The 14,421-nt window shown below is 40.1% G+C and overlaps 1 protein-coding gene across 17 annotated transcripts in view; it reads right to left on the bottom strand.

Annotated features, from left to right (window-relative positions):
* Positions 1–14,421, bottom strand: part of KIAA1109 (KIAA1109 ortholog) — a 219,227-nt gene that overhangs the window by 107,004 nt on the left and 97,802 nt on the right. For 16 of the 17 annotated variants that reach the window (XM_039541857.1, XM_039541856.1, XM_039541859.1 and 13 more), the window contains 6 exons: positions 13,266–13,385; positions 8,905–9,185; positions 6,709–6,959; positions 5,896–6,154; positions 4,575–5,418; positions 1,061–1,131 (listed from right to left, as the gene is read on the bottom strand). In XM_039541857.1, coding sequence (XP_039397791.1) covers positions 1,061–1,131; positions 4,575–5,418; positions 5,896–6,154; positions 6,709–6,959; positions 8,905–9,185; positions 13,266–13,385 — 1,826 coding nt within the window. The remainder of the gene's footprint in view (positions 1–1,060; positions 1,132–4,574; positions 5,419–5,895; positions 6,155–6,708; positions 6,960–8,904; positions 9,186–13,265; positions 13,386–14,421) is intronic. The other variant, XM_039541865.1, reaches the window with a different exon arrangement.

Genomic DNA, 14,421 nt, shown 5'->3' with positions numbered 1-14,421 from the left:
GGTTTGGAGATTCAAGACTAAACAAATATTCTATTTATTTAAACAGAAGATTCTCTGGGAATGAGGAGGGTCTTTCAGGACACAGATACTTTTCAGAATAAGCACAACAGACTACATATTTAATATGTGAAATGTGAAAAGTACCTATGTACATATGCTAGAACTATGCATGCAAGTAAGCATTCCCCAATTCAAAGATTGCAAAACTGGCCTCTCCGTTCACTGAAATGCTTCTTCCCCGCTATTACTGACATTAACATTGGTTAAGCCGGTGTTAAAACAATATTGGTCATGGCAATTCTCAACATTAATGGCATTTTTATAACATGTTGCAGAAAGGATGGTCTTGAGAGTCCCAGTCTAATGCTTTAGTCACAATAGCCAAATTCTACTTTTGGTTCTACCACAGGCTTCCTGTGGTACCTTGGCAGTCATAGTTCACAATATGTAAAATGGGGATATTTCCCTACACAAGGGCAATCCTTTAACATTTGTGAGGTGCTCATATATTTTGGTGATGAGCAACACAGAAAAGCCTTTAAATAAGACATATGTCATTCTAAAATAGATATATAACAAAAATGCTGCAGACACCAGCCTGATTTTAATAAGGCTAGCAAGAGCTGCAACAGTTAAAGTATTACACAAACTAAGTCACCTCTCATTTAAAGCCATACCAACACTATAATGTAGTGGTCCCAAAACTTTTTACCTCGCCCTCCCCCTTACTCCTGTCCATGCCCTCCCATTTCCCCCAAGCTGGGGCCAGGAGTGGGGCTGCAGCTCCAGGAGGGGAGGGATGTGGATGGGGTAACAGGGCCAAGGCTGGGAACAGAGTCTTGGCTGGGGCCAGCAGCCACAGCCCCAGGTGCAGGGCTGGCAGTCATGGCCCTAGGGGCCAGCAGCAGGAATGGAGCTGGATCGTGCTCCCTCCCCACCCTCATGGGGCTGGCCCAGGCCCCAGCAGCGCCCCCCCCCCAAAAAAGTTCCTCTTCACCCCCCTGGGGGGAGCGCACCCCACAGTTTGGGGACTTCTGCTATAATGCAATCTTTTACTCACTTGGATGTTGATCCTGTAAGCTGCATGCCTCTGTCCAGCAAAGCATTAGCTGTGAGACCCTGTTTAACAATCTAAAACAGTTCGAAACAATTACTTCTTTGAGTTTATAAATGACTAATATATTCCTTAAATACTATAACTTCAAGAGAAGATTCCCATTATTGTGTTTTCTGCTCTCGACCTGCCTCCCCCAACCCAAAAGAGCAGCACTCCAACTATATATCTAGGTTTATCATCTCATACTGTACATGAATTCCATCATTAAGCTATCAAGTATCAGAGGGGTAGCCGTGTTAGTCTGGATCTGTAAAAAGTGATAAAAGAGTCCTGTGGCACCTTATAGCCTAAGAGAAGTATTGGAGCATAAGCTTTCATGGGTGAATACCCACTTCGTCAGACGCATGGCTGCACTAAGCTGCATTTTTATAACCATTTAAAGATCAGATCCTGAAATTCTCACATGAAAATCAATACAATGAATAAATATCTGAAAATTTTTACACAACTATTAAGGAAAAGTAATGTATGAAAGATTAACAATATTCATAATCTTTGACTCTAAAAGCACATCTAAAATTAGCTTTAATTGTGTTCATTACTTACATTTCTACAAAATCATTTTAATTATTTTTCATATGATATGAAAATTGCAAGTTTAATACAGTATAGTGTTCAGTAAACAAAGGAGTTAACCCAATGGAGCCATGATTTCACATTTGTACAATTGCTGATATTCAGTTTCATACTGGCATCTAATTAAAAAGAGGGGAAGGAGGCTAGGTTATCCTGAAATCAGAGAGCAATGGAAAATTTGCACCCAATCATACTGCTGCACAAAGAAAACAATCCAGAAACATTTTGTTGTAAGGGAGATGGTCGCTTTCCTGTGCTGAATCCTAATATGTAAACAAGCCTACTAAACTAATTCAGAGCACTGGGAGGTACTTTTCTGAGTCTTCACTAAACTGTACTAGTCTATAGTTTAATGGTTCTCAAAAACTTTTATACTGGTGACCCCTTTCACATAGCAAGCCACTGAGTGTGACCCCCACCCCTTATAAATTAAAAACACTTCTTTATATATTTAACATAATAAATGTTGGAGGCAAAGCAGGGTTTGGGATGGGGGCTGACAGCTCACGACCTCCCCCCCCCATGTAATGACCTCGCAACCCCCTCAGGAGTCCCAACCCCCAGTTTGAGAACCCCTGCTATAGTTTTTGTTTTACTGATAGGTAATTCCAAAACTTGATGAGGCTTTTGAGATGAAATAAATACTTTTTCTTGGTACTCTAGTGTTGCTGTACTTTATATTGGTATATTCCGTTTTGATTAGACTTCACTGCTCACAAGACACTCTGACACTGTATTACGAAGACAGTTTCTGGAAGACCCACAGACTTGGAGACTGCTAATCATGCACCTAAGAATAAACTAAATAAATGTATATTTTTAGATTTGTATATGTAATACAATGATCAGACTGTTCACTAAATTGAAGTTTTAAATCCATGCAAGTTTTCTGTATGATTCTCAAATTTCAAGACATTTACTCTGGATTTATTTCTGTCAGGTAGTCTCAGGGTTCCTGATGAAGCATTTACGCAAAACAAAAAAAAGTTATACAAATTATGCAGACGCAACTGCTGAAAGGATACTGACCCTGAAGCTGACACAGATTACCCCAAAACTAGAAAGAAATCTTAGGTACAACCATAGTTAGAGGACAAAATCTTCTCCGCTCTTACTTATATTTTAATTTTTTTTAAAAATCAATTCTCTGCCTCCAACACAAACATTTTGGCCTCATGGATTCTAAGTTTTCATATATTAATGTACCATTCAAATGTCTTATTCAGATTTTAGTACAGGGTTTCTCAAACAGAAGTCGCCGCTTTTGTAGGGAAAGCCCCTGGCGAGCTGGGTCGGTGTGTTTACCTGCCCTGTCCACAGGTCTGGCCAATCGCAGCTCCCACTGGCCGCGGATCGCAGCTCCGGGCCAATGGGAGCTGCTGTAAGCGGCCAGACCTGTAGATGGGGCAGGTAAACACACCGGCCCAGCCCGCCACAGGTTTTCCCTACACAAGCGGCAACCTGTTTGAGAAACCCTCTTTTAGTAGCTCCTTCAAACATATAACTTCACACAGAATATTTAAGACTCCTGAGGTAATTCTGCACCACTGCGCACACACACAATTCTTGTCTGGTGCAGAATTCTTCCGCCCCCAGAAAATAGATCCTGCCCAAGAATGCTACAGTTCCACCTTTCGCCCACCAGATGCTGCTATGGCACCAGAAGAGCCATCTGACTAGCAATAACAGCTAGCAGCCAACTGCATTAATTACAGCAACCTGCCCATGGAGCCAGGGTAGGAGGGCGAGTGGGGCACGTGGGGCTGCTGCGGAGGTCACAGACAGGGGTTCAGAAGGGCTGCGGGGAGGGATAGACTAGGGCATGGGCTCAGGAGCAAATGGGATGACAGCATTGAGCCAGGGGCTGAATGGGAGGGGGGCTCCAGGACTACATAGGGACAGTGGATGCAGGGACACATGGGGACAAGGGCAGATGTGTGTGACTGAATGGGAGAGGCTCGGGGTCAACCAAGATCTGCATGGGGGAAACTCCCCAACACCCTAGCAATCCCTTCCTTTCCCCGCCCAAAAGAAACTGTTCCTTACTTCTCTCACCCACACCCAACACCCCTCCAGGTTCACCTGCAGGCTCCTTTCCTCTCCCTAGCTCCCCCTTTGCCCCTGCCTCCCCTAAGCTTTTGCACTGCTTCTGAGAGGTGGGGGAAATATGTTTCTGTATTATAGTTTAAATGAATTACTCAACGTTCTATATTAATATGCCTAGTAAAAAATCTATTTGTCAAAGAACATTTCCTGAATTTTTTTATTTTTTTTTGGTCTGTATTGTTACAGACACTTACTGACAGGTATTTTGAAACAAATTACCAAAATAATTGAAAATAGTGTGACTATATTGTGTTATTTTGTGCAGAATTTTTAATTTTTTGGTGCAGAATTCCCCCAGGAGTAACTAAATAGGAAATAAAGCCAAATCTTAGCACCTTGTTGTCTAAATCTGCTGATTCCCAACTTTACTTTGATGTAGAGCTGTTCACAGCCTATATGACACAGTAAGGTTACCCACAACTAACTGAAGTGTTAAGCTTTTGCGGAGGAGTTAATCAAGTATACTGTAAGCACATTTTGTAAGAAAATGTACTACAAATCACATCCTGCTGGATGTCATTCAAAAGCATTTCTGAGTACAGTAATGAGAGTTTACAAAGCTCTCAATTATTCAAACACTAACTTATTCTTCTCTACCTCACAAACCATTCCTGTTCCTAAATCCTAAGGATTTAATATCAGAGATCACAACTCTTAATAACCAACAGCAAACACTTTTAAATTTCCTTTGACCTAGTTAATAGGAATTCTTTAACACAGCACATTCTAGCCTTTCTAGACCACTTTGTTTCCTTCTTCACTTTTTTTTCCATACCTTAAAAGTTGGAACAGAAAGATGCTCGAAAGACGAGGAGCTTTCCTCACTAGTTGGGGTATCAAGGTCTAAAGGCCGATGTAAGGAAGATTTTGAGGTCCTTTTGTTTGTTGGATGCTTTACTGACCAGTTGACCACCTGAAACTGGGTAAGGTAACTTTGGTAGCAGGTCATTATAGGCTGTTGGGAAGTTATCTGATCACTTTCTACAGTCTTCTCAGCTTCCATGATATACATGTGCTCAACAAGCTCATCTTCTCCTCCCACTGCTGAAACAAATGAAGCCTGTGAAGCATGAGTCTTGATTGGCAAAGTCTTTGGATCTTGACTGGCTTCTCCATGGACTGTACTAGTTAGAGGTCCTTCTACACTGTGATAGATTGACCCTCTACTATACTCAATTTGCTGGGCTTGCTTTTTTCTCTTTTTCCTCCCTGGATAGGTTCCTGGACCTTCATCACTGCTTATTGGCTCAAACTCTTCAGCTGCTGAAAAATAGGCTTCACTATCAGCCATCGACATGCTAGAGTCCATTGAGCGATACTGGTGAAATGAATTTGAATCTGCAGATGGCGTGTATGGAAAAGAACCAAAGCTTCTCCTCTGCTTTGGAGAGTCCAAGACATTCTCATCACTGCGAGAAACATCACTACTGAACTGAACACCAACTGGAACAGGCTGCTTGTCACCATAGAATGCTGCAGTAAGACTCTTGGTGCTCCCAAGTCGGGTAGAACACACAGATGCTTGCCGTTTCAAAGGAGACCTGAGGGGAGACTGTCCTACAGACCTTTCCTGGTTGTTAGGAGACACAGGACTGCTTCCTGAAACTTCTGCTGGAGTACTAGAAATAGAAAAAAGAACAATTGTTTTTTCGGTTTAGTATGGTGCAAATCTTACATTGCACAATCTTGACAATTATTAATGCACATTTAAAGAAACAGTTCTATGCACTTTTCATCAACACAGAGAAGGAAATTATAATTGTCAAAGAAAATATCTATTCATATAATAAATTATTTTCACAATACAGAGCATGCATACTAAACCATATCAAGGTCTTGTAGAAACTGAGGCCATCTTCAAACTGATCAAAGCACAAATGAGGTACGTCTAGGCAAATACTATTGTCATCATGTTAGATTTTCTATCAAGATCAGAAAATTCAATATTAATGAGTCAACTTTTGTTTTCAAAGTAGCAAATTAATTTCAGCACTACTGTAAGAAATCTCAGTGGTGTGTGAATTTTGCATTGGTTTACTCAGCATTATTAATCTTTAAGAGTACAAATAATTTTTTACCATGGACAGAGTACTAACCTTCCATGACCATCCTCTCTTTTTGCACCAGACACAAACTCCTTTTGTCCCATGTGATCTTCAGTAGCAGAAGAAGGGCTTTCCTTCTCACCTGCAAGCAAGGGAAGTGCAGCACTGGAACTGCTGTTTTCCTCTGAAGATGATGAGGAGCTATGGGATCGCAATGGTACTTGCAGACTCAGGTGCTGGGCCTTTCTCTCTATTTCTATACCCACAGATCTGCAATCCCAATCTTTTCTTTTTACACCATTTGTCTTACCTAAGTACAAAAGAGATAGAAATCAATTAAAAATGTGAACATTTTGTGGCACCAAGAATTAAGAACTACAATGGTTTCTTCTCCCTCCACCCTTAAAAAAGTAACATTCAAATATACATATTATATATACACACACACACACACACACACACACACACACTGCACTGACAAAAACGTATCAAGACAGCTAGAAGTGTTAAAAGGCAAGACACTAGACTCCCCCATTGATTGATGCCCAATTTAGATAATTAGTGGATGTAAAGTCCTCAAACTGCATATTACCAAGAAAGTAACTGTCGACCCCACCCCCAACAGATTGGGTGGATTAGCGCCCATTGTGTTTTAGTACATACTCTCCACTTTCACAGGTTTATCAGACCATATTCTATTGTACGACCTATAGTAGAATTACATACACAGTATTTAGTAATAACATACTGTTCATTTACCAGAATCAATTAAGACTTTAGAAAGTACATTGTACAGTTAAGAATCTACACTTCTCAGTAAGTGGGACAAAACTGCATACTAAGTAGTACACATTTTATTCTTACTATCTATAATTTTGGGAATCTCCTTGGTAATAATCCATTCTCCTGGCTGCAATAAAGACTGTCCATAAAACATATCAGATTCTGCACTTGTACTTGAAAAGGCAGAGCTGCTTGAAGGCGTCATCTCTTCAAGCTTGAAGAAGTCTAGTCCTGTTACTGTGCCACCAAAGAATCGGCAGCCACCAAGACAGCCACACTTGTTCTTGCTTCTCTTGTTCTTCACATTATCATCTGGCCACAAAAACCACAACCTATGCAAAGGAAAACAAAAAGCAAAAACAAGAAGCAATAGTTCACTGAGATTTAGGTACATTTAAACTCACATTGCGAAACCAAGATTCAAAATGTCTCTCTCTTTTTTACATACCAACTCCTATTTTATGGATTCATTTATACAATTAGGGAAGGTGAGTTTTGATGCCATTCTGTGTCAATTTGGACTCCTGAGGCCATTTTAGAAGCTATATTTTTATATTACTTGTAGATAGTAACCACATGATCTGATCATGGAAATGTCATAAGGGTATGTTTAACTAGTCCCAGTCTCTTCACTGCAGGATTGATTCCTAAAATTAATTTCTACATATTCTAGATTTCAACATCTTAACTGGTGGAAATTCCAGCAATCCATCTCTCCCCCCCCCACCCCACCCCGTTTCAGCTTTTCCTAAATTTTCCCTACTGCACTGTATTTCCATAATTTCTTGCTCAGTCCTATATACCTAAGGAGATAATATATACTCTTTATACAGTATAAAGTTCTGGGTCTCCTCAAGGACTTTTCTTCGACTAAATACACTCAGTTACAAGCCTTTCCTCAAATAGCAGATTTTATTATTCAAAGTTTATCTATCATTTGTCATTGAACTCTAATTTGTATATCTTCTCTGAAATGTGGGTACCCAACACTGAACAATGCAGCCTAGTTAAGGTGTAATCAGCTCAGACAAGAGAAAAGTAATTACCTTTGTATTTACATTTACACCTTTAGTCAAATATGGCAGTGGCAGGGCAGATCCTCATCTGATGTAAAATGTCATAACTCTACTGAAGTCAATAGAGCTATGATAATTTACATCAGCTGAAGATCTGCCCCAGCGTCTTCAGCAACCTCATTGCACTGTTGATTCTTCTTCCATTTATATACCATGATCACCACAAATTTCTTTTTTTATCACCTCCTAATGAGTTATCCTGATTTGTTTTAACACACACGTAACAGTTTGTTTTTACACAAAGTTTTTTATTGGTCTTTAATTAATTTTATTATTACTGAATTCAGCCGATTTTGCCACTTTTCTAGTTTCAGAATGCATTTCACTCCAATTCTCTGAATTAGTGATGTTAAATACTTGGGTTGCTGGTTGTATCTAAATAGCCTTCATGACTGGTTCAGATTCTCCACAATCTATGCTTTCATTTAAAAAAAATAAATGTGTAGCCCTTAGTGTTATGAAAACGTTCAAAAATATGGCCTAATGTAGCATGGTCTTTGATAACGTGAAACAAGTTCACAGGATTTGTTAGCTGCCCTCATTCATCCAAATAAAATGTTAACTCGAAAGCTTAGTTGTGACACTTGGAGAAACAGATATTTTAAAAGTAATTATGTATAAAGTAGGTCTATGACTGCACACAAACATCTAACAACAGAAAACAAAACTGGCTAAACAAAGGGCAAAAATAGGAGTGGTCATAAAAGTGACTTGCATCATTTTTCCCCTCTCACTCATTGATGCTGTATGGCCGATTACTAAAAGAAAGTTTATAGTTATTTCCTCAGGGCCATATTTTACATTAATATTGGTATAAATCTATGCTGTTATCAGTGGGAGATCCAGTGTGGACTGAAGGCAGTATATGATCCTATCTTTGTTGCTTAGGCCAACAATTAAAAACTGATTTACTTCTCTTTATTTTGATATCACTGCTCTACACATTGCCAAAAATACAAAAATCATTCAGTTCTCTGTTATCCAAGAAGTTGGCAACCAAATCCTTAATCACCTCTGAGCACCCTACATACATAGGTGGTTCTCAGCAATCTACCTACTTATAAAGTGAGTATAATCTAATTTTTAAGCAAATGTATAAGAGTCAGCACTTAAAAAAAATACACCCTCATGAATAAATAAATGTATCATCTAAAAAGACATGAAATACGGTGACCTCACCTCATCCAATAATTTCACTTACCTCTTAATTCTGCTATCATGTGTTTCTAAGAAATGTCTCTGCACTTCATGTTTAGAATGATGATCCCCAGCTAAGGCAATATCAGCAGTGATGAGTCCCAAATTGACAGACCCAGCTTCCAGCCAGTACGCTCTCCGCAGTATTGCAGGTTGAAGACCAACTCTGCAGTTATTCACCTGCTCAACGTACTGTCTCAGCTGAAAGTCTTGGATAGCAGCACTTATGCCCTCTCCAACAAACTGGTTGTGGAGGTTACAGTTTGCAATACGTACAGCACCCATCTGAAAATACAATTAAAAAAGAATATCTGAATAGTTAAAGATTCAACCACAAAAGAGTCATTTAAAACTAATTGCAGGACCCCATCATGCAGTCCCAGAAAGATACAACTCTGTATATTATTTAAAGAAAGACGTAAGGCCAGCCTACTGGTCAAGAACTACATTTAGCCACACATGTGAAATCAATATCCATTGTGGCCTTGGATGGATCACTAAATCTCTCTACCTCAGGTTCTCCATTTGTAAAAGGATGATAAAAATGTACCCTTCTACTGAATATTATGATTCATGTATGAAGGTTAGAAGTGTTATGAATTTCTTAAGTATAACCTAAAACAGCGGTTCTCAAACTTTTTTTGCTGAGATATCTTTGGAAATGTATCAGGCTGTGATGACCCCCGCCAAAAAGGTGATGACCTCTTCCATACCATTCCACCCTTACTTCTGAGCTGCTGCTGGCGGCACGGTCTTCAGAGCTGAGCTCCCAGCCAGCAGCTGTCGCTTTCCAACCACCCAGTACTGAAGGCTGTGTAGAAGTAAGGATGGCAATACAGTGATCCCTCCTACAAGAGGCTTGCAACCCCTCTTTGGATTAGTATCCCCAGTTTGAGAAATGCTGACATTAAAAAAAAAAAATCAAGGAATTTGCAAACTGTGTACTTAGAATAGCAATTTGAGTACAGGCTAAGTGTGAAAATCCTCATTTTGGGTATAGCTGGATGCTATTACATGGCCTCCAGAAAGAATGGATATTAGATATCTATTTTGAATACAACAATATATTACTTTGTGAAGCACTTACTCACTAATCGATGGCAAAGCTTTGTTGATAGAGCAATAAAGTTGCATAGTTGAGTCTGACCCTAAAACCTCTGTAGCCCATAGAGCTAGCTCAGCCTTTTATTTTACTTAGGAGTAACACAAGGAACCTACAGGCCTGTATCCTGTAAGACATTATTGATGCCAACTTGCTTAAACCAAAGTAGGCCTATGACCCTTACATACATAAAATGGTCCGACAGCTACCTTAAAGTAAGTATATGAGCATATGCAGGGATGACACTGAAGATATTCTTAATACTATATGACTGCTAATTGTTTATGTGGTTTGGAGCTTTCTTGTCTTTATTGATTGTTTTAATAAAAGTGGCTAAGACTTTGCTTTGCCCTCAGTGTGAGTGTCTTTGCCATATACTCTAGGGCTCTCTACAAGATATTGAACTTGTTAGTTTTAATTCTGTGGAGTCTAATTCTGGGACAAGGACTCTATATCCCCCCCGCCCCAGCTCATTTAATTAGTATCAATTGGCAATCAATATAATTATTTACCATTAAAAAGAATCAAGCTATACCCCTTAATGCCAACTAGTTGCAGGAATATCCTGGTCGTGGTATGTACATTTGGTTTACCAAAGAGAGTATCATGTAAAGCCTTAAATGAAAGCCAGGATCATGCTTATCATTAATATTGTTGTGAAATGTATGGACAGATATTATGTAAGATGTTGTATATGTATAATGAAAATATGTTTCTAAAGTCTGTATCAAGGCAAGGTTGACAAACAGGTTTCTGCCAGACAAAGGATATATGTTCACCTATCTCTTGGTTCACATGTAAATTGAGCATTGGAAGCCAACATAAAAGAAGCCCTATTTACATATGAAATCAACAGAGGAATGTCAGCAGAGGGACAGGGCACTGGGGAATGAACCTCATGGGGCTGTCCTATCTCTAGGGGGGAGAATGAATTTTGAGGAATATAAGGAGAAGGTAAAAACAACCTCTTTTATCCTACACCTAGGAAACTATTTGAGCAGTGCGACTACATTCATGCAACAAGATCACAACCAGCCCTTGCTGAAATGCTGCAGAGCATATTTGGAGTGAGATAAATGTCTTAGACAGAAGATTAACCTGTTAAATTCAATTTAATCCCTAGAAAGCATGTTATACTTGTGTTATAAGTAACCTATTCCTATTATCCTTACTCACCAGCTCTTAAATCTCCATCTTATTGTTGTCACTATAAATACATATCTCGTGTGTATTAAGTGCTGATCCTGAGCTGAATCAAGTAAGCTGATGTGTACACTGTGTCCTTGTGGGCAGCAGACCTGGTGTTTCTGTGAGTGTTCAGCGTGCGTAGAAGGGGCTGAACAGGGAAATGTTTCAATGGACTCAGGTACACCTATTTTTAACTTGCAAAGCCAAATAAGGGCTGACATAGCCACCCAAACAATTTCCTTTGGGTTAACAGAACTGGAGGCATCATGGAACTGACACTCAGTTAAGCACAAGCAAGTCTCTCTCTCACTGGAGGCCAGGTACCTCAAGAACTGTCATGCTAAGTGCTCATATGCAGACCCTCAACTCTGCCACCTTGAATCTATGTATTACAATACACTCTTTACATAAATCATACACTATTTCTTTGACTAGGCATAAATCTAGCAGTTCTGCAGAAATGCACAAGAGGGAGCCCCTCTCCTCCACAAAACAATGTTTGCTGAAGCCCTTGCTTTATATCCTATAAGCCCCTAACTCCTGCATCAGATTCACACCAAGCCATCTAATCAGGCCAGTGCAAAGCTAATTTAGCTGCAGATGCTCACCAATCTTTCCTTAGGGTATGGCTACACTTACGGTTTACAGCGCTGGTAGTTTGCAGCGCTGGTCATCCAGCTGTGTAGGAGCAGCGCTGGTGTGTGGCCACACTCACAGCTACCAGCGCTGGTGTGTGGCCACATTTGCAGCATTAGCAGCGCTGTTGGGAGTGCTGCATTATGGGCAGCTATCCCAGCATTCAAGTGGCTGCAACGTGCTTTTCAAAAGAGGGGGGTGGGGTGGGGTCTAGTGTGACAGGGAGCGGGGGGAGAGAGAGAGGGGATTTTTGGAGCCAACACTGTGTGTTTAGCTTCCTGACTTGAAAAATCAGAACATGTTTCCAACCCCTTAGTCTTAACTCTTAATTGCAAACAGCCTGCAGCCAACACGACTCCCCGCTGTTTCATTCACTCTCCCTGCCTGCCTCTCATTTGATTGTTTACAGCCAGGTACAGATGATCACAGCAAACAGGAGCTCTGTTTGTTTTTTAGATAAGCGGCAATGGAGCTCCGATCGGAGCTTGTTCACAACAAAACAAAGAGAGGCTGCATAACAAAACAAAGAGAGTAATTTATAAAAGCATTCTGGGATACACCTTATACCCTGGAGGCCAATCACAGCGCTGGTGTGTGGCCACACTTGATGACCAGCACTGCAGCACCAGCGCTGGAATCCTTATTCCCCATGCCGAGTGAGGTGTACGGCCAGCGCTGCAGCCAGGGAGTTGCAGCGCTGGAAGTGCCCTGCAGGTGTGGCCACTTACTAATTGCAGCGCTGGTGGAGGCTTTCCAGCGCTGCAAATCGCCAGTGTAGCCATACCCTTAGATGCTCAGGTTAACAAGATTAGTTACAACACTTACTGTACATGTTCAAAACCCAATTTTCAAACTCTCAAACTGAGAAAATAAAAATAAATTTCCTCCAGAATATGGCTACTCCAAAAAACTGATACCAACTTTCAAAATCACACTTCTTATTTTTTAAGAGGGAAATATTTTTATTCTTCACATATTTTGAGGGAGAGGGAAGTTTTAGTGGGAAATTGGAAATTTTTTTGAAAATAGGACTAAAATACTTTTGAAAATTTGACCCATGATCTATTACTTTAGAAGTCTGCATTGTGTTGCCAGCTCTGGCACAAACTTATTATGGGACACAGAAATGGACTTATGGTAAAACTTTAAAAATTGCCTAAGTGACTTTGGAGCCTAAAAAGTCACTTTTGAAACTGGGACTTAGGCAGGTTAAAAGCTTCAAGCCTCCAACGACTATTTTTGTATGAAATACCAAATTTTTAAATATATTTTTAATCTATTTTTCAAAATAAGCACTACTGCAGAACAAACATTCCAGACAATAAATTCTGTTATTTAGTGTATGTAAAATATAGAAAGTGCTTCCTCATTCGGCAGAGAGAAAAAGGAAAATAATATTATCGCAATTATCACAGAAAGGAGGGGCAAAATATGTTTACCTTTATATTGGTGGCACAGCCATGCTCTACAATATACAGATCTGCTCCATCTACTGCAAGGCGTGTCATAGTGTACTTTAAATCATCAGATGTTGGACATGGCCCAGGAACACAGTTCATCTAGAGGAGATATTTAAACAAAGCACTCAGTTTTGTTAGAGTTTTAATTTCATATTAACAGGTTTTTCCCTTATCATACTTCAATTTCCTACTTAACAGAGGACAAATTAGACAAAAAAAGAATGATTACTTGCCCTACGGTAACTGATTCTTTGAGATGTATTGTCCACATGGGATTCCACTCTTGGTGCGAATGCACCCCATGCACATTAAATTGGATTCTTTTGACTAGCAGTGCCCATGGGGCCCTGCCTGCACCTTAGATGTCCTTGTACCCCACCTTCACCTGAGAGAATAAAGGGTGGAGCAGGACCACCCATCCCTCACTTCCTTCACCAATACAGAATCCTAGTGTAAGACACTTTAATGACAGGGGAGGAGGGCAGACCATGGAATCTATGTGGACAGCATATCTCCAAGTTAGACTCAGACTTTAAAGCCGGATGGGACCATCATGATCATCTAAGTCTGACCTCCTGCCCTTACTGTGGGGTAAGTAACCATTCTTTATTCAACTGATAGTCCACATGGATTCCTCTCTTGGTGAGTAACAACCAATTGTTGGTTTGCTTGGAAGTAGGCAGTTGTCGTCCTAGTTAAAGAATGACTGCAGGACAGCCCTATCAAACTGTGCATAGGACGTGGAAGCCTATACCAAAGAGTAGTGTCTTGTAAAGGTGTGGACAGAGCTCCACGCAGGTGCTCTACAAATTTCAGGAATAGGGATATTTTTCAAACAGAATCAGTTCTAATATGATTAGGTGGATATAATCTGGCTAATTTATAACATGCCCTTATATTTTCATAGACCCTCTTAGATAATCGCTGAGAGGATATTTCCTGACCCTTAAGCTTATCAGCAAAGGCTACAAACAGTGAAGGTGTGTTCCTGAATGTTTTTGTCTTGTTAAGGTATATGGTCAATGCCTTAATATATCAAGTGTATTCAGCTTCCCCTGGGTTGGAATGAGGCTTAGGCAAGAAACTGGGACCTGAAAAAATTGGTTCAAACAGAATTATGAAACACTTTTGGGAA

The sequence above is a fragment of the Mauremys reevesii genome, linkage group 5, assembly GCF_016161935.1.
Source record: "Mauremys reevesii isolate NIE-2019 linkage group 5, ASM1616193v1, whole genome shotgun sequence".
NCBI lineage: Eukaryota > Metazoa > Chordata > Testudines > Geoemydidae > Mauremys > Mauremys reevesii.
Note: the sequence above shows the minus strand (reverse complement) of the source record. Positions and strands in the feature narration are given on the sequence as shown.